General features: G+C 37.9%; 1 protein-coding gene across 4 annotated transcripts in view; it reads right to left on the bottom strand.

Moving 5' to 3' along the window:
- Spats2l (spermatogenesis associated serine rich 2 like) overlaps positions 1-23,828 on the bottom strand; it is a 161,574-nt gene that overhangs the window by 54,680 nt on the left and 83,066 nt on the right. For all 4 annotated transcript variants that reach the window (XM_076865802.2, XM_076865804.2, XM_076865803.2 and 1 more), the window contains exons 4-5: positions 4,837-4,945; positions 1,278-1,327 (exon numbers count right to left, since the gene is read on the bottom strand). In XM_076865802.2, coding sequence (XP_076721917.1) covers positions 1,278-1,327; positions 4,837-4,945 — 159 coding nt within the window. The remainder of the gene's footprint in view (positions 1-1,277; positions 1,328-4,836; positions 4,946-23,828) is intronic.

Raw genomic sequence — 23,828 nt, forward strand, 5'->3', positions numbered from 1 at the left:
ATGGTACCTATTCCACCACCCCTTAGTGGGTCTGGGGAATGGAGGGAGAAGGGCTTTCAACTTTCAGGCCCTCAGTCTAGTCTAATGGGCTGGGGAGACCATTTCCCTATTGAGCCTCCAAGAGGAAGACTTGGTAATGAGTTGGGTCTGCAGCTGCTGCTGTCTGCTCCTTTCTTTTTTTTCTTTTTTTTTTTTTTTTACATCAGAGAAATTTAAAACCCAAACCACACATCTGAAATTTTTCCATGTAAAGATAAATACTGCCTTTCAATCACTTGCAAATCATCTTCAACTCACACAGAAGCCTGAGAAGCTATGATTAAAGATAAGCAGAGATTGTCAAAGATGGTGGCACACAAAGATGAAAAAAATCTTATAATTCTTCTTATTATACATGAAACTAGAAGGAGAAAAGGGGGGGGGAGGATGATTCCTGTAATTTCAGTAATCTTGGGATTGTGTGAATGTAATACTCCTTTTTTTGTTTGTGAAAAACCTGTTTCATAGGCCTGTGATCTTCCCTCCTGGGAAAGGGTAGGCTGGCATATAATATTCCATGAGAACCAAAACACAGGGCCTGGCTGTGCCATGGTGCAAACAGGTGGGTTGGTGGTTTTGAAAAGAGCTGCAGCTTTTTGCCACTGTGTACCACTCATGTGCTCAGAAGTCACAGTCTCCTTGTGACTAGATAAGGGCTCAAAACATTGTAACTGGAATGGGACACACTAAACTCTCCTTCCCTCTGTCTCGGAGGAGGAGGGGCATGCCAGTCTTCAAGAAGGCCCCTTGCTTACCACAGCTTCAAGGAAGTTTTTGATCTTCCTTTATTAAAAATCAACCTTAGAATTCAGCCAAACAAGTATCTCAGGGCAGCCTTGTTTCAGATGAAAAAAATATGTGAAAATATATTTAGAGCTTTTCAAGTATCTTTAAAAACACTCCTTAATTTTTTCCTTTGTAGTATGGGATATGTTCAGGCAAGTCAATGTCTTAAATGCTTTGAATTCTCCAGCTGGGTTCCCCTTGATACTTACAAAAAAACACAACTATAGGACTTCTTAAGCACACCTGGTGGTTAAAAAACACTGAACAGAAAATAGAGGCATTAATAATGAGAGTGGCTGGTAATTTAAGAAAGTCATGAATTTGGAAGCTTTCTGGGTATACATATTAATATATCTGAAAGAAGCATACAATTGGCAGCTTTGTTGAAATGATAACAACTTTGAAGGTTTTGATTGATGATGTTACTAATTCACAATCAATATTAATCTTACCTTCTTTTTTCCTGTCATATTCCATTCTTTGAGAACTTGAATTGCACTGCCTAGATAAAGACAAAAAATCTTCAACAAATATCCATATAATAAAACATCACACAAAATACATCTCTTTCTTTTCATCCTGGTAGCAATTTTGCAGGGAACGGGGGCTTTTTGTTTGTTTTGCTACATCCTACCTTAATAAAAATGTGAGTTTCATTTCTTATTTCCCAGATTTTCATTTAATTCACTGCATAATCTTAGTTTTATCTTAATATTAAGCTCCACTCCATGAAGCTTATTTTTTATCACTGTATTATCATAGGGAAAATGAAATATATCTTGAGAATTTTCTGATAGCTTCATTGCTATAGGTAGAATTAAAATTATTCTGTTTAATATATGAATAAAAACACCCTAAATCTTCTGAACCAAACATGGGATTCTGAATATTATTAACCATGTGAATTATAGTTTTCTGGGTGGCTATTCTTTCTCTTTTTCTACTCATACTCATTACATTCAAAACCTGCAGGAGGATGAGAAGATTGTATAGTATCAGTTTCTCTCTATCCACTGTGATAGGGATGGAACATGTTCACAAGGCTTCCATCTTGAAACCAACTAAGATCATTAAATGATGACTTGAGTCACAGGTTCCGTCTATCCCATTCACACACAGACATGGGATGGCACTGACTTAGAGGAAAAGTCAGATCTGATTAAGTTATAAAACATTTTGACAGGATGTTTTATCACTGGTCAGCTAGGATAATCACTGTTTCCACTGGTCTAACAAAGTTTACTGGTTTCAACTGCTGGGGGTAATTTTGATAACAAGTTACTGATAGTGAGTTCATCAGTTGTTTTCATATAAACAGGCATTTCTTAGAGGATAGCTCTTAAGCGTACTCTTTCAACAATGGTAAGCATTCTTATATGATTACCATTACAGAGAGTGATAGCTCTCTACTGAGAGTGTGTTGGCTAAACAAAGATAAACTGCAGGCTCCTCTCTGTAAGACATTTCAAATGAGAAGGGTCCCAATGATTGAGTCCGTTGTGGCTGGCAGATGCGCAGAAGGCTCTCTTGCTAATGTTTAGACAGGTGGATCATTCCTATCTACCCATTTTCCAACTCCATGCCCATCTTAGACTTGTTTGAGTTGCTTGTACTTGAAATAATAAGACTGCTTCTAAAAGTAATCTGTAATTCAGACTTTTTATTAACTGGGCTTTTCGGATTTTCCCAAAGAATTAATGTTTCACAGTGTTTTCCTGTGCAAGAACAGTAGGAAGTTCTTTCATGAGGTTCTTGGGAAGTCGCAACAGTGGCTCATAATCAGCAGGGTCATTTTTAACTGACAGCTAAGCTTCTGTTTTCTAAATAAAAGTAATTTTAAAAAGTGCTAACTCCTATTCTTTTTAATCAGAAGAAGGTGAGTAGCTTCTGCTTTTATAACTGCAATATTCAATTAGTCCTCCAGTTTTTATATCTTGACATAAATTCTATTTGTGATTTGGACGGTGACCTTATAGAGAGTAATTCTAAAGAAGAAATACCCATATTTGCAGAGGATTTTGAAGCTGTTAGTATTAAATTTTAATTATACCGAAGCTGCTTGGAGTTTTTTAAGCCATGTGGAAATAGTGCTTGCAATATGACTTAGAAATGTCTCCTAACAAATATTTTTGACTCTCTGGTTTTTAAACAACTTTTCCAATTGGATTCCCAACCAAAATGATAAGAGTTTCCTCAGCAATGAGTTTTATTAATGAAATCTCAACAGAGACAAGGTGAAATTTTCAAGGACAAGCAAAGTGATCCATCTAATCACAAACAGATTTGAAGGCAGTACCCTGCTCCTGCACATCTGCACATCTCATCAGGTCACTGAAATAAAAACTTTCATCATGGGGACCACGGGGGCCTCAATCCAAGCAGGGATTAGGAGGAATGGGGATAATAGCCTTTTTCCTTTCCTAAAATTTTTCTTCTGTACAAGTGATGTTGGCAAGTGAAACCTGAAAAGAGGACTTATCTGAGCCAGGATGTGAACATTTCCAAAAATTTTTTGAGACAAATGGCACCTAATGCTGCAGAGGCAGATTAATATTATATTTTCTATTATTTGTTTCGAATGACTAAGGACTCAACATCTGCTAGCTTATAGAGCAGGAAAAAACAGCAAAGTTATGCTCAGTCGATTTGCCTACAGGTCTATTTTGAATGATAATCATTTGCTAATTCACTCAGGATCCTAAACCTTGACTGCTGATACCAGAATGTGAGCATGTTTGGTTCCAAGATCTTGCCCTGAAATGCAATTATACTTGCAGAAACTCTGGAAGGTTATTCTACTCCTCGTCTACTCCTCGGAAAATAAGTAAATCATACCGTCCTTGGCAAATAAAGTGTAGATGGGCTACAACTGAGAAATGTGCTGACAGGTCTTCCCTGACTCTATTTGTCAGATTGTGTTTAGCTAGTCCATACTTAAAATTGAAACTAATACCAGGACAGAAGACATTTAATAACCAAGGACAGATAAGGGATCTTTGTTCAAAACTGAAACTTGTTTACTTCGATTAGAAGAAGAGAATTTCCCCATAATTTACAGAATATCTAAAGCTTTAAGGTGTATACTTTTAGGATTAAGCAAATTTCTGAGACTAGATTCTATAATGTCACTGGCAATGTACTGCCTAAAAAAATAAAAAAACTTTATAGACAGCAAAATTATTTTAGAGATAAGATGAACTGATGTTCTGAAAAAAATATAAAAGCCATAAACCAGTCCCCTTGGACTACAGAAGCACTGAGCTCAAGGACTCCAGTCATAAAGGTCAATAGTAAAGTTCACTGTCCTCCATTCTCAAAGATGCCATCAAACAAAGGACATTTGGCAGGGGGATTGCTGGGGATTGAACCCAGGAGTGCTTTACCACTGAGCCATATCCTCAGTCCTTTTTGTTTTTCACTTTTAAAAAAATGCCTGGTTCTTTTTTTATTTTAAATATTTTTAGTTGTAGATAGACACAATAACTTTTATTTTATTTTTTATGTGATGCTGAGGATCAAACCCAGTGCTTCTCATATACTAGGCAAGTGCTCTACCACTGAGCTATAACCTTAGCCCCTTATTTTTTTACTTTGAGACAAGGTCTCATTAAGTTGCTTAAGGCCTCACTAAGTTGCTGAAGCTGGCCTTGAACTTGCAATCCTCTTGCCTCCTGAGTTGCTGAGATTACAGGCATGTGCCACCATGCCAGGCAAAGGCCATGTTTAATAGCAAAATCAGAATGACTGAGACATAAGGAAACTCACATAATTATATGAGCATTATAATCAGCATCCTTTGGAAACTACCAGAACTCTTTTTCTTTTTAATGAAGGAAAAATAACTTCTAAATTCTGCTCTTTTTGAGTGGGATTGTGTGTTTTAAAATTCTAGTATATTTTTATGAAAACTAAAACATTGGTCACTGACATTCAGTTCATTTAAGGAAGAAAATAGAATACATGGAATATTGAGTTACACTGTCTTTGGCTTCAGGGAACACATGTACCCACCATCCACGAAGGCTTGCACAGCTTTATCCACGTTAAAATCAAACTGTTGTAGCACCAGGACTATTTCATTATTGCTTTTGTTGGGAACAACTGATCTAACTGCATAGATCTGTAAGAGAAAAGAAAAGAAAAAGAAAGGTAAACACTTCAAATATTTGTCATCTATGAATCTCCCTTTGGATAGAATGATAGCTATTGGAAAGGCCTGAAAAGGTAACTGCACACTGTGGCTTTTTCAGACCAGTGAGTGATCATCCTGGTAACCACCTTGATACCCACGCTTTTGGTGTACACACTGCTACAGAGAGCTCCTTGTTAGGCCTGTAAGAGCAACTGTGAAAATCCAACTCTGGTTTTGCAATCTACCCTCCCCCAAGACCAAGATGCATATGAGATGTGTTTTCAGTGAGGACACAGAATCTTTTTCTGTCTTGGGCTTCTTTTCCACTGGCTCTGGGGTATCTTTAGAAAATGTATAGAAATAGCCTCATGCCTCAGCTTCTCTATCTGTGCAGTAAAAATAGTCGTAACAGGGGTCACAGAAGCATGTTGTGAAACTCCGCTAATGTTTATAAAGATAGGAAAAGGTGGAGTGCTCTATTTATGAAATGGTAATGTTAGATGTAAATGAAAAATGTTCTCAAACACTTCTGAAAAATCAAACATTAAAAAAAGAAGTAAATACATATAGAAGCTAAGGATTTTGATCAGTGCAAGCTTATATTCAATGATTAACGACCTATAAACATTTACTAATTAAATTTAGCATAGACTCTTTCTTGATGCCTGTTAGAATTATTTGGTCTTCATCTCAAAAAACTTATGATTATTACAGGATGCTCTATTTTAGCAAAACCTTATTCGTCCAGCTTTCTAAAAAATGATTTCTGCACTGATGAATACTAGAGTACTGTATAGTATAAAAGTAAGTGGTCATTAAAGCACTATACAATCTTTACATGTTTTCACTAGTGGTTAAATTATGATCAGTGAGTTTTAGAGTTAAATGTAGTTTGCTGTAATAGGATTCATGGAATATGGATTATTTGAGCATAGTATGTGTAATGTGATGCTATTGACCAAAGCATTTCATTGGGCAGTGCACCCTATTTCTTGATTATGTTAGAAAATGGCAGCCTATTTTATATAGATCTGTGTATAAGAATATTTGGGTTATAATGAGAAAACAGCACAAGCTATGAGTATATGACTTGTAGAGGTGCTGACATTATTGATTAGAAAGCTGGTTTTGAATCCTGACATTTATAAATGCTAAATATGAGTTTTACCAAGAGCTCCAATACAAATATATATGACTCTCAAGGTTCTTTTGTTTTTTATTCTAACATTTTATGGCTCTTAGTTTCTCCAGCCTCCATTAAAAGAAATTAACTCCTTAAAATTTAAGTTTTTTCTTACTTCTTCTCTGTACACCTTCTTTAAAAAATCCAATTTTGGGGCTATTTCTTAAACACCTACTGTGTGGTGAGGCACCAAACTTTTTGGAGCATAGAGACTAAAGGGAGTATGTACACTGATTGAATGATGACAAAAATGAATATATACTTGTAAATTATATATGAGTGCTATAAATTCATTGACAGTGAGATTTGACTTTACAGATTGGCTCTGATATGGAGGATGAGTGAGCAGAGATGGGTGGGAGGGGAAGAGGAAGCAACAGCATGAATGGGGGGAGGCACAGTAAGAGGGAGTGCTTGGAGGTGAGGCAGGGGGTGAGGCTTGCAGAGCACAGGCGAGGCCAGACGTGGGCAGTGACCAGGTCAGACAGGGCCTGCAAGACCATGAGTGTAGGCCTTCCCAGCATCCCTCCACTGTACTTTCTCTTTCATCACTGTGTTATAGAATTTTTTCTCTCCCACCACCCTTTTGGAAAAACATTTAATGGGTGTCAAGATGGAGAGAAAGAAAAGATAAAAAGCCTGTATCCAGTCCAGGATTATTATATTATTAACAGTCCAAACAATAAATAATGTTGTCTTATAGCTTATGTATATATTGAAGTTATATATAAAAATGGCATGTTATCCTTCTAATAAATTTCTTTAAAATTCTCACATTTCAAGTCACTATGGTTTAGCTCCTATTATATGAAATGTCTTAATAATTACCATCATTATTACCACATCAAGCATGCCATTCTAAATGATACAATACTTAGCTATTAATTACATGAACTATATTATTGTTACATTAGACCAAAGTTTCTAATCTACCTACACATCTGTGCGAATGGCACAGACCCAAAATTATGGAATAGACTTAAAATAATTGCTTTCCCTACTTCTTATCTCTCCCCCGCAAAACTAATACATTTTATGTTAAGGCAAAACACAATATAAACTACTGCTTGTAGAGACACTACCTTTTTAGATATTTATACTGTTCTTTCCTATTCTTCTTTAAAAGAAAAAAAAAACCCATGGTCAGATGTATGCAGAATACATATTCTATCTCTGGCCTTTTTCTATATCTTACTCAGAAAATTGTCAATAACTGAGTTCTGATATCAAATCTAACTATGCAATTGGATACAATTCCTAGAGGATGATTAGGACAGGTATTCTAAATTTTGCAGAAATGGGGGTGGGAGAGGAAAAAAAGCCTATTCTTAGAGAGTCCACAGAAATATGGAATTCCAGTGAATTTCTGGGACAACCTCAATTTCTGCTTTGACCTCTAGATTTGGCTAATGTGAAGATCCATCCTTGTTATTTATTTACTCATTACATTTATTTTCCTATGGAAATGTCTTTGAGCAAGATGGAGAAATTGCATTCACTCACACAGGCATATAAACATGAGAGAACGTCACTGTGGCATTATTCATGACCCAGCAGAATCACAAAGATTAAATCTCAGAGACCTCATTATGAAATAGCATTAAATACGAGGCATGGATGGCCAGGGCTGCACTGTTGTGAGGTTGTGCTCAAAGGCTGCCTTCGCATTAGAAAGGAAGCTTCTGGAAAGAGAGCTCCTGGAGGAACGGATCAATCAATGCATGACTAATGGCAGTCTGCATACAGAGAACTCATCAGTTTCGCGCCTGCAGTGGCTGTTTTGCAGAGGCCGTTTCTGGTGACAATTCACGCACAGCCTTTCCTTCAGCGCCAGGCCCAAGCTGGTGTGGAGGCTGCTGCAGTTTCACAGTAAGGCCGCTGTTGGAAGCCACTGCACTTGCATGCAGCCTTACAGCTCTCATGCCCCAAACAGAGAGGTTCATAGGTGCCCGCCAAGCGACCAATTAGGCAGCTGGGTGACAGTCAAGACCACTAGTTAGTGGTTCATTTACAAATTGTGCTCCTCCGTTTTGCTTCTACTAATTTAAATCTGGTTTGGCAAATTCAATTTGCTATTTCGAAGCAGTAGGTTGGTTAGATATTTCCTTCTGAGTATTTTCATCTCCATTTCCCCTTCTCTGGGGCTTTCCTATCTGGCACTGTAGGCGCTGGCCCACTCTGCCTCTAGCCCACCCAGCTGGAACCTCGCCTGCATTAAGCAGCATGGCAGTATGACTTTCATGGACCCAGTTTGGCTTTAGCTTTCCACATTAACCTACCTCCCCTGTACCAGAGCTGGGTGGTTTAAGAGCTGATAACAGATATTCTAGTTCGCACTAGGCATAGTTATTTGTTTTTATCTATGACGGCTTAGCAATTCTTGGGTTACTGCTAAGTCACTTAAACTATGTCTGAGTTTCCAAAGTGGTTCTGACCCAAGTTTTCCATTCACCTACACAGCTGTGCGATCAGCAAAGGCCCAGACTTATCAAATGAATATAAACTAACTGCTTCCTCTGCTTCCAATCTCTTCCCCTGCAAATTCATCCCAAAGCTGCTATTCTCCCTAAAACACAGTTGTCTCTCAGTATCAATACATAGGGCATTGGTTCCAAGGTCTCCCACAGGTGCCCAAACTCACATGTGCTCAAGTCCCTTATATAAAAAGGTGTAGTATTTGCGTATGACCTATGCACATCTTCCACATACTTAAATCATCTCTAGATTACTTATAAAACCTAATACAATGTTAATGCTATTTACTGTACTGCCTAGGGAATAATTACAAGAAAAATAAAAGGTCTACACATGTTTAGTACAGATGTAATTTTCTTCTGAACATTTTCCATCCATGGTTAATTGAATTGTTGGATGCTAAACATATGGATACGGAGGGCCAACTACATAATCATGACCATTTTACTCCCTCCTTAAGAACTTAAAAAACAGTGTGAAATTTCTAAATCCTGGCATTCAAGGCCATCAGTAGCTGGGCTCCAAGACCCTACCTCTGCTTGGGCTTTGCCTTTAACCTAAGACACTTTGTCTGAGTCTTGCCTTCCAGCTGAAATGCCAAGTGCTCCATGAAGCTCTTCTTATTCCTCCTGGCCAGAAGCATCTCGGCCTTGACTTCTGTAGCCCTTTGTCAATAGGTGTCTTAGCACCTTGTCCTTCATATCCTAAGCATTCATGTACGTATTGTGTCTCCTCCCTGAGAGTAAGCAATATTAGGGAAGAATCTTCATCTCAGTAATTTCTGTATGATCGTCATGCCCATTCCAGAATGACTAGCATGGTTCATCTAGTAGGTATTTAATAAAATACTTGTCAACATGTACCTATACCAGAAGGTCAACGTGTACCTATACCAGACTGCTACTCAGAGTCAAAAGAATATTCCACTAATGTGTTTGAACCATCTCATTACTCTGCAGGTACCATCCACTATAATAGGGAGTGGGTCTCAGTTGACTGTGGCATGACCTAAGCACTGTGTAGGTCAGGAGAACATACTTACTTTTTTTATATTTCATTAACAGAAACTGGAAGAATATTTCAATAATCCAATAATCTCTGAAATATGAGACTTTTAAATTCTTATAATTTTACTTCTGTATAGTAAGAAACTTATGGTACTTCAGTAGGTTTCAAAAATATTTTAAAAAATGGAGATGGGGGCATGGGTCAGTGAGAGTATGTGCTTAGCATGTGTGAGGCCCTCCCTGGATTTGATCCTCAGAATCACAAACAATAACAAAAGAAAAAATAAATACTATAATTGCCTATCTATCCTTTCAAAGCTCAGCTTAGGAGAAAGACACTGGTTGAACGCTAAGTATGACAGGATCTTAAAAAGAATCACAGATGGTTCTTCTCTAAGGAGACACAGTCTAGCAATGGAGCCAGAAATATCTATAATAAAAGTATGGAATAAGTGCTGTACTGTCTTTATGAACAAGGTACTGTGGTACTACAGAGAAGGGAGAAATTAAGTTTGCCTGAGAAGGGGAGCATACTTCCTAGAGGGACAAGCCAAATGTCATGGAAGGAGCATTGGAAATAAACAGACCAGTGTTCTAATGTTGGCTCTGCTACATGCTAGCTCACTGACCTTAGGTGAACTACTTAGGTCTTTGAAACTTGGTTTTGTAGCTGTAAAATGAAGATATTACCTGACAGAGTCTATAAAAATAGGAAAAGATGATGTATGTAAAGTGTTTGATATAGAATTAGATCTATATTAGTTGCTCAATAAAATTTAAACAGAAAAAAGTGGGAACATTTACATTGGGCCATGAAGAAGAAGGTATGGATCTATCTGTTGCTTTGAAATGGCAATATGTAACTAGAGTAGGTCAGGACTTATTTGGGGAAGACTGTCTTATATACCTCCTTCTCAGAGAACCTCCTGGGCCCCACAGTCTCTCCCAATCCCCATCCTAAGCTACTGGTACCATAAGTGCATCTTTAGCTTGAATAGCACGTACTCTCATCTCCTTCTTATTCTTTCATTTAACTATTTATTAAATGTTCAGGGAACTGCACTAGTGACCAGACACAGCAATAACAAAAGATATATGATCACTGCCAAATCTAGAGAAGGAAATAGATGTGAACACGTAAATTAAAACCTGACAAATACACTGTAAGTTAAAAACATTGTAAGTTAAAAATGGATTTAGTATGTGTAACCTACTGTGTTATATGTATTACATTTATATTAGTCTACAGCTGGGCAAATCATGAAATACAAAGCCTATTTTATAAACAAGGAGCTGAACAGCTTCATTTCTTGAACACTGTACTGAAAGTGAGAAACAGAACTGTCATATGGATATTACTTTTGCATCACTATAAAGTCAAAAATTGTCAGTCAAACCATAGTAAGTCAGGAACCGTCTATAATTGCATCTCATGCTAAGTGAGTGCTATGAAGGCAACAACCAAAGTACACTGACAACGAACCATAACCGTCAGGAAGAGGCCCAGCTTGAAAAGGCAAATGGACCAATCAGATTCTCTGCCTTGAAAGTCTCAGCTATTCAACGCAAAGGAAGAGACATCATTGTGGAGATAGACAGGGGCTGTCTTGGGGCTGTCTCACTGTCTCACTTGCTGCTTCCTTAACTTCCCAAAGTCTCTGGACATCTTGCCAGACGTGTTTAGTAAGCCTTTTTTTTTTCTTTTTTTTTACTTGCACCAGTTTGAGATGGTTTCATTTTCTAGAGCAAGTAGTGCTTGCCTGAAGGCAATATTAGCAGATAAGGCTGGAAATAAAAATACACAGCCAAATAATTACTCCAATTGGCAAAGGGGAGAGATGGAACATTTGAAAGATAAACACAGTCAGATTGGAAATGAAAGACTGGGAAAAAAAAGAAGCCCAGGAGTCTCGCTCAGAAACCTTTTCTGGCATTCATTCTGCTGTCATTATTTACTTATGTGGCTATTTGCCCCACCAGGATGAGAGCTTCTGAATGACATGGAGAAAATCTTTATATCCAGGGTCTCAAACAGTGGGCGAAGCTGGGCGCTGTGGAGCATGCCTGTAATCCCAGTGGCTCAGGAGGCTGAGAGAGGAGGATCACAAGTTCAAAGTCAACCTCAGCAAGGGCAAGGTGCTAGGCAACTCAGTGAAAGTATGTCTCTAATTAAATACAAATTGGGCTGGGGATGTGGTTCAGTGGTTGAGTGCCCCTGAGTTCAATCCCTGGTACCCACAAAAAAAACCCCTCAGTTGACGATATTTAGTAGATGGATTTATAAATGTTTGTCAAATAACTGAATAAATGATTGAATGAATAAAACACAGGAAATCTAGTAAAATGGTCATTGAAATATTCCAGGTTTTTTAACCCCTCCTTTTTAAGTGTATCTCTAAAATTCATCATAAAGCATTACACAGAATTAAAAAGCTTAATGGGGGGCTGGAATTGTGGCTCAGAGGTAGAGTGCTTACCTAGCATGTGTGAGGCACTGGGTTCAATCCTGGACACCATATAAAAATAAATAAATAAAATAAATGTATTGTGTCCATCTACAACTAAAACAAAACAAAACAAATATATATATTTTAAATGCTTAATTGATTCAAACTCAAAATGTATGGTGTGCCTCTTAGATCCCAAGCACAGCACATGGCTGTTTCCAAGCCTTGAAGAGTTTGCAATCTTAGAGGTGAGCTTAATCTTAAACCCTACAATAAAGACAGCAAACAGCAGCAACTCCATTTCATACCAATGAGAACCAGAGTTATTTATGGGTTTGCCATTCCTGCAACTTTGAAGGAAATTTTATAATCAGCTTTGGTCACATTTCTCAAATGCTAAGCCATTCAGAGATGCCTTAAAAATAGTTCATCTGTTGTACTTTTTGCTTCACTTTCTGGGCCACTAATATTATCTACACACTAAGGCAGTTCTCCTATGAATCTTCTTGGGGAAGAAAATACTCCTTGCAGACCAGTACCTTTACATCATGTACAGTTCCATAATTTAATTACCTTTTCTAACATGGACTTCCTGCCAGCAAAAAATTGTGCAGGGGATATTATCATGTTATACTCGGCTGACTTTTGCAGAATTAACACCAGGGGCACAAATAAAAATTAAGGAAATAAGAATTAGAAAGAATGATGAAGACTTGAAGATGCAAAACAAACAAACAAAACAACAACAACAGTTTTCAAGAATCATAGGAAGCTTGAAGTGAAGAGAATCTTAGCAGTAGCCTACTTGTGGCTTCCCACTTTAAAATACATCCCTATCACCTGGGGATCTGATTAGAATGCAGATTCTGATTCAGAGGCTTGGGGTGAGATTCTCGAGATTCTGCATTTCTAATAAACTCCCAGGTGAGGTAGATGCTGCTGGTTCAGGGCTGTGGCAGCAGAATAATGGCTCCCCAAGGACCATTATGTCCTGATCCCCCTGAATCTATGGATACATCAGGTTATGTGGCAAACTGAACTTGCAGATGGAATCAAGGTTGTTAGCCTACCTCCAGAGATAGAGAGATTGTCCTTGATAATCTCAGTGAACCCAACATAATAACAAGGACTCCTGTTAAGTGAAAGAAGGTGGAATATAGTCAGTGATGCAATGTGAGAAAGACTGGCCAAGCCACTGAGGGGTTGAAGGAAGAAGGGGCAATGAGCTAAGGAATGCAGGCAGCTTCCAAAGCTGAAAAGGCAGGACAGTGAATTCTCCACCAAACCCCCAGGAAGGAATGCAGTTCTGCTTACACCTCGATCAAGCCCAAGTGAGACCCGTTCAGACTTCTGATCTCCAGAACGCTAAGATAATCAGTATGTGCTGTTTTAAGCCACTACCCTTGACAAATTGCTACAGTGGCAACAGGCAGCTAATACAAAGGACCTCTTTTGAGAAACAATTCTGACACTTTCTTCCTTCTTATAAATATAAATTGTTTCCAAATCCACAAATTATCCTCTTATTTATTTATTTTTTTATTAAGTATTTTAAGTTCTTGTGCTTTTTTAGAAATATATATATTTTTACTTGTGGGTGAACCTTTATTTATTTATTTTTTATGTGGTGCTGAGAATCGAAACTAGTGCCTCACACTCACACATGCTAAACAAGTGTACTTCCACAGAGCCACAACCCCAGCCCTCTTGTGCTCTTTTTGTGTGTATGTATGTGGTGCTGGGGATCAAACCACAGCTCACATGTGCTGGGCAAATAAATGATCTGCCACTGAACTACACCTCCATCTCCCCAATTATCCTCTTTAAAAACACACACACACACACACACACACACACACACACACACACACACACACCTTCCAGTTGGCAGCCTTCCCCACCAAAGGTTTTGGGAGAATTATTGCAAGTCAGATTTTGTGAGAAAAAGTAAGATGAATCTGACACAATCTTTGCCCCAAGGAGCTGACTAAATGGTAAGGAAAATAAGGCAAAGGCACACAGAAAAACAAAACAAACAAACAAACAAACCAACAAAAACAATGAACAAAAGTCATTCTCATAATAAAACTCTCTCTGGATCTCATCTACTCCCTGCCTGTTCTTTCTTTCAGATTCCTTTTGTCTTTCACCAAGATTCTGGGATAAAAAACTCAGTGGGTCCTGTGACTTAGTTTCCCCTCTCTCCAATCCATCTTAAAACAATCCCTGCACAAGGATCTCCCCTGTGCTGGAGCACGTTCACTGATGGAAAGAAGGAGCCAGCAGTGAGAAAGCATTTGAAGAGAGGAGATAGAGGAGATGAATTATGAAACCAGGTCCCACAGGAAATGAGAGAAAATGGCACCAAAGTTCATGTGGAAAAGCAAGCTTTGGATAGAAGGGGAGATTCTTTTCTCTCTTAGAATTCTGAGAAAGGAGGATTAGGAGAGAAAGAGAAAGCAAAGAAACAATAAAAATCTGAGACTGTGGAAAGGAAAATCTCTGGAAGCCATTCCTCTGGTTTAAAAAGTGAAGAAAGATTTAGAGTTGCCTCCACTGGGAATGAAATAGGAAATGGCCTTGGACAATGAAAGAGGGCTAAGCAGGCCTGAAGGCCCACTAATGCTGGACAGCACAGATCTGTCACAGAGCCAGCTGGCATGGATTTCTCCAGCAATTCTTCATGAGCCGGAAGCAGGAACAAAGGAAAAGAATGGCCCAAGGTTACAAACTGCAAGAAACACAGTGGTGGGTCTTAGGACTCAAGGATTTGGGTGCTGGGTACCATAAGGGTAGTTGATGAAAGCATCCGGGGTCTATGAGGGGATTGATGGATTGGGAGACAAGGGAGAGGAGGAGGGATGAGAGATCCAATTGAGAAAAAAGGGATGAGAGAGGTCAATGATAAGGACATGACCAGAAAGGAGATGTTAGATATTACCAGTTCTAGCCTTCTGATGTATAAGAACTAAGAAGTGCTCCCCAGAATTCCATCTTTATGGGGTAAACATATGCTTTATAGCAATTTTTCATAAGCTGTGATTCCCAAGCTTCCACCATCTGGCAGAGCTCTTCCGAGTGTTTACTGTTAAAATGTGGTTCCATAAATGATGCACATTGTTCCAGAACAGGGAGACCAGTACCTGCCATGGTGGTAACCCACTTATCTATGAAAATGTCTAATATGACATTAGCACTTTTAGGAGCCACACCAATTACTGGATCAAATGGACCTTACTTACTATTAATTCTCCCCAGGTTGTTTCTATGATAAGCATCCTTAATCCTATACTTGTACAATGACTAGAATATAAGGCTAGTATTTTGACACCATTTTTGTTAAATTTCAATGTATCAGTTCTGACTCATTACTATAGCCTGCTGGTATCTTGGAACCTCACATTTTGCTCCCACAAACAGGCAGTGAACTAGTTATTCTTTCCAATTTTGTATCATTTAAAAAATTAGTTGACATCTCCTATACCTTAGTAGATTTGTTGGTCTGAATTTCATATAGGCCAGAGTCAAATTGTTGATGTGAATTTTTATAGGTCAGAGATAAGTACAGAGGCCACAGTATTTACCACACTCCCAGAGTTGATTTTGATTTAAAAAAATTTTTATTTGAAGTTGTAGATAGACAGAATGCCTTTATTTTATTCATTCATTTTTATGTGGTACTAAGAATCGAACCCAGTGCCTCACACATGCTAGACAATTGCTCTGCCACTGAGCTACAACCCCAGCTCTATTTTTTAATTCATATTCATTTACTTATGCATTCAGTCAATCAGTCACAACCTACAGACTCCAAAGGTGGACCATAAGCTGTGACACATACATCCCCTGACCTGAGTTGGAATTTATAGTCTAGGAAGAAAGATGTTTGATAACAGATGTGTGACAACAGAAGTAAAGATGCTTTGTTATCTGTCAGGGGAAACTAATTTTAACTTAGAAAGTTATGGAAGCCCTAAAGATTAAAGTTAATTTAAACAAAATGCAGGGTGAGAAGCACTAAGTCAAGGGAGGGGAAAGGGAGAAGGATACATTTCAGGAGGAGCATACATTCAGATTTCTGTCAATCTGTACTTGGTCAAGAAACTGAACATTTGAAAAAAAAAATGTTTGAATGGCAGATGAGTGGGGCATGCCTTGAGGGAAAGAAGGAACAGTGTTCAAATGGAGGGGAGTGCAGAAGAAGCTGGAGACCAAGGAATTGGGTGAAGGATGCAAAGGTCCTGCAAGTCATAGGACGATTTTTAAGCCTTATACTAAGAGTAAGCCATTGAATAGTTTTACTTAGGAGAGGAGGATACATATTGGCTATTTAAGAAGGTTATTCTGGCCTCTTTGTGGATGAGTGGGAGGAGAACAAAAGAAGGCTGGCTAGAATTCTATTGCAATCTCCAGGGGAGAGAAAATGGACCAAGATGGGACGTGGTAGAGAAGGATTCACACATTGCTTGGAAGGAAGCCATTGATTTGTGTTTAATTAGGTGGAAGGAATGAGGAAGATAAAGCAATGTGGATGGATGACTTCCAGATTTGGGGCTTGAGTGCCTATGTGGCCAGTGGGGTAATTTCCTGAGAAAGGAGCTGTGGTAGAGATGGGGTGCTATGCTTGAGAGGGAAACTAGCTTTACTTTTTGAGGGGCCTGTGAGACATCCATGTCCAGATCTAGAAGTCAGCTGAATCTATGATTTTGGAAAACAGGGGAAGAACTGAGATAGTGATAAAGATTCGAGCATTGTTGGCATCAAATAGTGGGTATCAACTCAGGCTGCAAATTGAAATTACCTGGTAACTTTTAAAAATTTACATACCCCTGAGCTCCCCAGACAATCATATACTTAGCATTCATTTTTTAAAATGTTTTTATCATGGGTTTAATGTCCAATCAGAATTAGACTCATGGTTCTCAAACCATGAGTGAGCCATATAACGGAAGTCATGGATTGTTAAGGAAGAGTGGGCAAGGAAAAGAAAAGCAGGTATTATAGGAAAAATCTCTTTTTAGGTTTACTGTTTATCTCCCAGCTCATTTACCTGAGTGTACTATTATACTCCCATTATTTATGCAATATCATAATATAAAAAATATTAGTATTCCTTTTTTGTCAATCAAAACTATGGGAGAGAGATTTTTTTCCCCTCTCCCTTCAGTTAACCTACTGCTGCAGAACAAGTACCCCAAACCTTGTGGCTTAGTCTATTACTTTTCCCTGTTCATGTGAGTCAGGAATTTGAGAGTTCAGTTGAATGAGTCGCTTTGGGGTCTCTCATGCAGGCAGATGATGGAGGAGAGAGAGGCTGGTGTACTGAGGGCTGGCTGGGCATCTCTCTCTTTATGTAGCCTCAAGGCCATTCCACATGGTTTCTCTTGATGGGCTAGTCTGTCCTTCCTCATAGCATGGTGGCCTTAGAACAGTCAGGTTGCAGTTAGGTGGAAGGAATGAGGAAGTCCAGCGTTCCATGAATATCCAATTCATGAGGAAGAGCAGAATCACCTAGCTTTGAAGTCACTTCCATCCTATTATACTGTTCAGCCAGCTCCAAAAACCCACTCAGTTATAAGGGGAGGGTCAGAGACTCCATTTCTTAATGAGGGAGATACTGTTTGTTGTTGCTACTTTGGAGAATACAATCTGCTTCAAAGGATTAAAGATAACGAATGCAACAACCCAGAGTTCTTTCAATCTATTTTATGTCCATACTTGGTGAAGACACTGAATGTTTGGATAAAAGCAAATTAATTTAACAGTTGTTAAAACACAAAATGGAAATCGATAGTTTATATTAGATACTACTTCTTTAACTCCTAGAAATAAGTCTGATGATTTGCAGAATAAGACATACTCATATGGACTTTACTCCTATCTAAAGAATAGTAAAATTAAATTAAATAAACAAAATGTCTTAAATCTTTTAATTTAGTCCATGAGCAATTTTTCACATCAGAATTTTGATCTTCAATCTGACACTTGAAATTATATGAAATGGTTGCTACTGGTAACAGCCTCTTTAATTTACACTGAGACAAGCAACGGTTTAATACACATTTCATTTCACCCATCTAGCTAGCATTATTCTGTATAGACCTGCATGTTTTCTATAATTGTGCTTGATTCTTTCTATTTTCCCAGAATTACCAGTTAGATTTGCAAATAATTTTAGGGCTGGGTGAGCCCCTGAGTCCATTAGAAGTCTGTTTTCAGCTGTTCATACCTACATAGTCTTAGGATTAGGCAAATATTCTGTCTGACCATTATCTTGAATGAATTCCATATTTAGACTTATTACTGTAGACAAAAAAAGCGAGACATTTTGCTTTTGGTATTTTAATCATAGTAGAAATTTATCTTCTGCTTATATCAGAATATTCAGTCAAATCTTTGCTCATTTTCTTTCGAATTTAGTGTTCACTGGGGGAGGGGGGATGGTAATTATTGACACCCATTCTTACTGTGTGTGTGTTTTTCCCCCTGCTCATTTACAGACTTTCCAGATAAAGAGTACTATAAAGGTATAAGTCACTATTACCTTTTAATCAATACTAGAATAAAAAAGTTAATTACCCTATAGTCAATGCTAGAATCAGAAAGTTAATTTAATCAACATATTATGTTAACTTTGGATATTTCTTCACTATGGTGTGGAAGAAGTAGACCACTTGAATACCCTTTGAATACCCTTGAAAATCTTGAAAACCAGGGCTATACTTCTTCTTTAAAAGGTGCTTATTCACTTTTTTTTCTTTTCTTTTTTGGTTCATATTTTTCTTATTGGTGTACTATAGCTGTACATATGGTGAGATTTATTGTTATATATTCATACATGTATACACTATAATATAATTTGGCCAATATCATTCCCTAGTATTTTCCCTTTTCCTCTCCTCCTACCCCTGATCCCTTTCCTCACTACTAATTTCCCTTTGATTTTCATGAAATCACCCCTACTCCCACCCCTCCCGTGCTTTTTTCCTCTCTAGCTTCCACATATGAGAGGAAACATATGACCCTGGTCTTCTAAGTTTGAATTATTTAGTTTAACACAATACTCTCAAGTTCCATCCATCTTCTTGCAAATGACATAATTTCATTTTTCTTTATGGCTAAATAAAACTCCATTGTATTCACACACACACACACACACACACTCACACACATATATATAACATTTTCTTCATCCATCCTTCCACTAATGGACACCTATGCTAGCTTCCATAGTTTGGCTATTGTGAATTGTGTTGCTATAAATATGGGTATGCATGTGTCATTTTAGTATGATAACTTTACTTCTTTAGACTAAACACCAAGGAGTGATATAGTTGGGTCATAGGTGATTCCATGTATAGTCTTTACAGGAACCTCCATACTGCTTCTATAGTGGTTGTACTAGTTTACAGTCCCACCAACAGTGCAAAAGTATTCCTTTTTCTTCATATCCTCTCCTGCATTTATTATTGTTTATATTTTTGATGGTTGCTGAGAGCCAACCATGGGCTGTGTGTGAACTACATCATCATCACAGTCTAATGAAGAGGAGAATCTGGTATCTGGGAACTTCCAGGGGAAATTTCCTCTGGTTAAGACTGCCCAGACACATGACCCTATTTAAGCTCTACCTCAGGTCCCACACAGCCCTGGAGATGGGGTGACCTGCTGCAGCGACACAGCCCCTCAGAGATGAGTGTGACCTTCCAAAATGCCAATCAACCTGCTGACTACAAGACATCAGGAAGCAAAACTCCACCCCTGACATCTTATCCCTGCTTTTGATGTACCACCTTAAATAAACCACAGGAGCCATTTTCTAGTTGTTTGGCTCCAGCTCCTGTGTGAACTGGACCTATCAGGAGCTCTAGCCTTTGAAACTATTTTCTGACTCTGTCTTTTGTTCCTCACGAATCATTCTAACTTCAATTTCATGGCTTACATCCTCCTGAGCATGAAAAAGTACCCCCTAATAAGGCACTGGATACCTCCCCATAGGCTGCTATTCTAGTGAGATGATATTTAGAGTAATTCTGATCTGCATTTCTCTAATTGCTAATGATGATGGTGTTTGTTCACTTTCATAGCATTCTTTATTTAACGAGTTTGACCAATAATAAATATCAATAAAAGCAATCATCCAATAACCAGATATAGTTTTCCCAATGATTTTTTATTTGTTTGCTTTTCTTCTAAGGAGAGTAAAAAGAATTAAAATTAGTTTATGCATGAGTCTAACAATTAAAATTACAATTTGAACGATAAGCAAAGGAAAATACTAATGATTGTCCATCAGTGGATGAATGGATAAAGAAAATGAGATAGACACACAGAGATGAATATTATTCAGCTTTAAGAAAGAAATCTTGCAGTATACAACAACTTGGCAACATGGATGAACCTTAAAGGACATTATGGTAAGAGAAATAAGTCAGTCACAGGACAAACACTGCAGGATTCCTATATAAGATTTTAAAATAATAAAACTCATAAAAGCAGAGAGTAAAATGTGGTGGCTTCCAAGGCTTAGAAATGGAAGAAAATAGGGAGTTGCTGTTTAATGCATTTAAGGTTCCTTCATGCAAGATGAAAAAGTTCCAGAAGCATTGTGCCTGTAGTAATAATACTGTATTGGACACTTTAAACACCAATAAGAAGGCCAATCTCATGTTGAGTGTTCTTACCACAATTTTTAAAAAAATATATTGTTATGTAATTGATCCTCAATCATTATTTAGCACATATTTATTGATAATTATCTTTGAAGATTAAGGAGAAAAGTTCTAAAGGGTCTCAAAGACAGAAAGGCAAGAGGAATGCTGTAACAGTGAACCATAAATGGACTCTAGAGATAGTTTTAATCAAATTCATTCATTTTATAAGAAACTGACATGCAGAGAGGCTAAGGTTAGGGCTGAGGTTCACTTATCTGTGGCACAGTGCCCTGTTTTGGTCTTTCACAGTGCTCATGAGTGGGAAAGACTTTGGATTCACCTAACATTACAGTTGGAGAGGATCCTGAAGGCCACATGAATTCCCTCAGTTGGCAGATAAAGACGAGATTTAACACGGTATACCAAAGGACATAGTTTTTCAGTAGAATTAGCATGTTCCTTTGTTATTTTTAATGTGGTTAGTAACAAGTACACTTTTAGGTCTGGGGATGTAGCTCAGTGGTAGAGCTGCTTGCCTACCATGCACAGGCTCTGAGTTCATTCCAAGAATTGAAAAAATAAAAATAAAATAAAAAGTAAGCAAGCAAGCAAGCACAGACCTGTAATCCCAGCTACTCAAGAGGCTGAGGCAAGAGGATCACAAGTTTGAAACCAGGCTGGGCAACTCTATGAGACCCTGTCTTAAAGTTAAAAAAAAAAAAAAATTTAAAGAGGGCTGGGGATATAGCCTAGTTTCAGAGATCCCTAGAATTCCATCTTGTATTGCAATAAAAAAAAAATAGAAAAGAAAGAAGAAAGGAAACAGTATATTCTTAATAGAAAACAAGATTACAAGATCAATGTTTACTCTACAAGTTGAGGAGATGCCCCACACCAGTGGCAGTATGGCTCAGCTTACTAAGGGAAGAGAAATTCCAGAGATTGCATTTTAATTTACTAATTAATTTAGAACAGCTGATTCAAACTTTTTATTCATTCTTTTCAATAAACATCAAATCTCATGTTTTTCTCATATGATTGATTCAATATCCTTTTTCAATGTATGATTTTGTGGTACTCTTGAGTATTGTGGAGGATATGAATATGCTGTAGGAAGTAGGTGACTGACAGCTCAGCTGCACCCCTGGGGGCAGTACATCTGCACCCCAGCCATACTCCTTCCAGGATGCCCCTGTCCATAACTGAGGTGGCATGTACTAGTGGATGCTGATTTCTGAAGGATGTGGGAATCCTCCAGTGGTCAACATGCCCTGAACATACCCCATTAACCTGCCAAAACTTTCTTAGCACTGTATTGCAAGTTTGAGATTCTTTCCACTCGATTTCCCTTTTTTCTACTCCTTTCAAAGATGTCAGACCTGCATGGAAGTCTGAGGGTACTCCATAACTGTTCCTGCCTGCTCTCTCTTCTTTATCTCTGATAAGCACTACCCTCTCTTCCTGTCCCAATACATCTCTTCTAATCGCTTCTCATCCTGGCATCTGCTTCTTGGAAGACTCAAATGAACATAATTATGCCTTTTTTCCTTTTTCTAATTATAGCTGACATTCTAATACTTGCCCCAACTCAGGGAACATATACCAGCTCCTTCTTCCGCTCTATGAATTGAGAATTGCCATTGTAGACTCTTGACTAATCATTAAACTAAATGTTGATTAATTAGCAAATGTTTTGGGGACAGACGGTTTATGATATTACTACTGTGGGAGCTATTAAGTACATACATAAATTAAAATTCCCTATCTGCTTATAAGGAATTTGCAATCAAATTGTGGAGAAACGGCTTATAGAGAAAAAAAGAGGCTTTATTACTAATACAAGCAGTTTACTCTTAAGTGCTGAATCTATCCATCTGTCTGTCTAGGTAATCTATCTGAACAGATTTTCAGAATGCAAGGTCAGAAGAGAAGAAACTCTTGTTGCAGCCCTGTCATTTTTTATCTGTAAAAACTGGATAATTTAATATGAAGGATCATTGTGAGAAATAACTAGAATGTTGGTAAAGTACCTATAAATTCCAAGGGACTGCCAACGGAGGTTACTTTTTCCTGCCAGCAAAAAATTTCATTTTTGACATGCTCTTGTGTTCTTTAGCATTAACCATCTATCTTCTATATACCTCTCAGCCACAGTGCAAAAAGGGGCTGCGATGAAAGGCTGGAAGGAGACGTGGGCAGGCGAAGCAGATCAGAAACACTGTGCATTCCAATCATGCAACTTGGAAAAAGCAATGTGATGCTAATCCCGCAATAGTAAATTTCTTCTTATCCCCTGAAACTGATGCTGACATTTCCATTTATTCATTCAGTTCCTTTAGACTCCTTGTCAAATCTCTTCTAGTTGCCAAGCAACAATAACAGCAGTTCTGTATATAAGCATTAGGCAATCACTATTGTCAATGTTTCTCCTTCCTTTGAAAGGGAAATTTAATGACCCTTTCCTATGAGAAAATGATGACAAGAACCGATTCATGGTGAAATCTGAAAGCTGTGCAGCTGAAGTTTTGCTGTTTGAATCCAGGGGCTGGGCTAAGTTAACTTAAACGCTCCTGCAAAATTATGAAATTAAGATTTGCCCCAAAGCTTGCATGGTTTGTTCTTGCATATCATTAAAACTCGTTTCCAACCCCATGAAATGAATTCTGTATCAAATGGAATTAATATTTTTAAGATGTATAATGAGGGTTTCTTCTATATGATCATCCCATTAACATCTCTTTAATCAAATATTTTATTTTTTTTGACTATATATGTCCCATGAAAAGATCTGAACTACATTTTAGTACTTGGTAAAACATAGATCAAAACAGTTACAGGAAAAAAATAAAATAGGATATATTTATCAAAAAAAAAAATCTGTCCACCTGTTGTGGACTCCAGGACATAGAGGCATGGACACCCTCTATTTCAGTCATCTGAAGAAATGCTGACAATGACACCTCTCTGCACCCAGTGTGGACAAAAGACTCTTCTCCCCTTCTTTATTCCTTCCCCTTCATTTTAATGACACTATACGATTATTGTTTACAATCCAATTTACCTCTATAACTTTAACAGCTCTAAAAGCTATTCGCAATAAGTGGC

This window comes from Callospermophilus lateralis, chromosome 9 (assembly GCF_048772815.1).
Source record: "Callospermophilus lateralis isolate mCalLat2 chromosome 9, mCalLat2.hap1, whole genome shotgun sequence".
In the NCBI taxonomy this organism is placed as follows: domain Eukaryota; kingdom Metazoa; phylum Chordata; class Mammalia; order Rodentia; family Sciuridae; genus Callospermophilus; species Callospermophilus lateralis.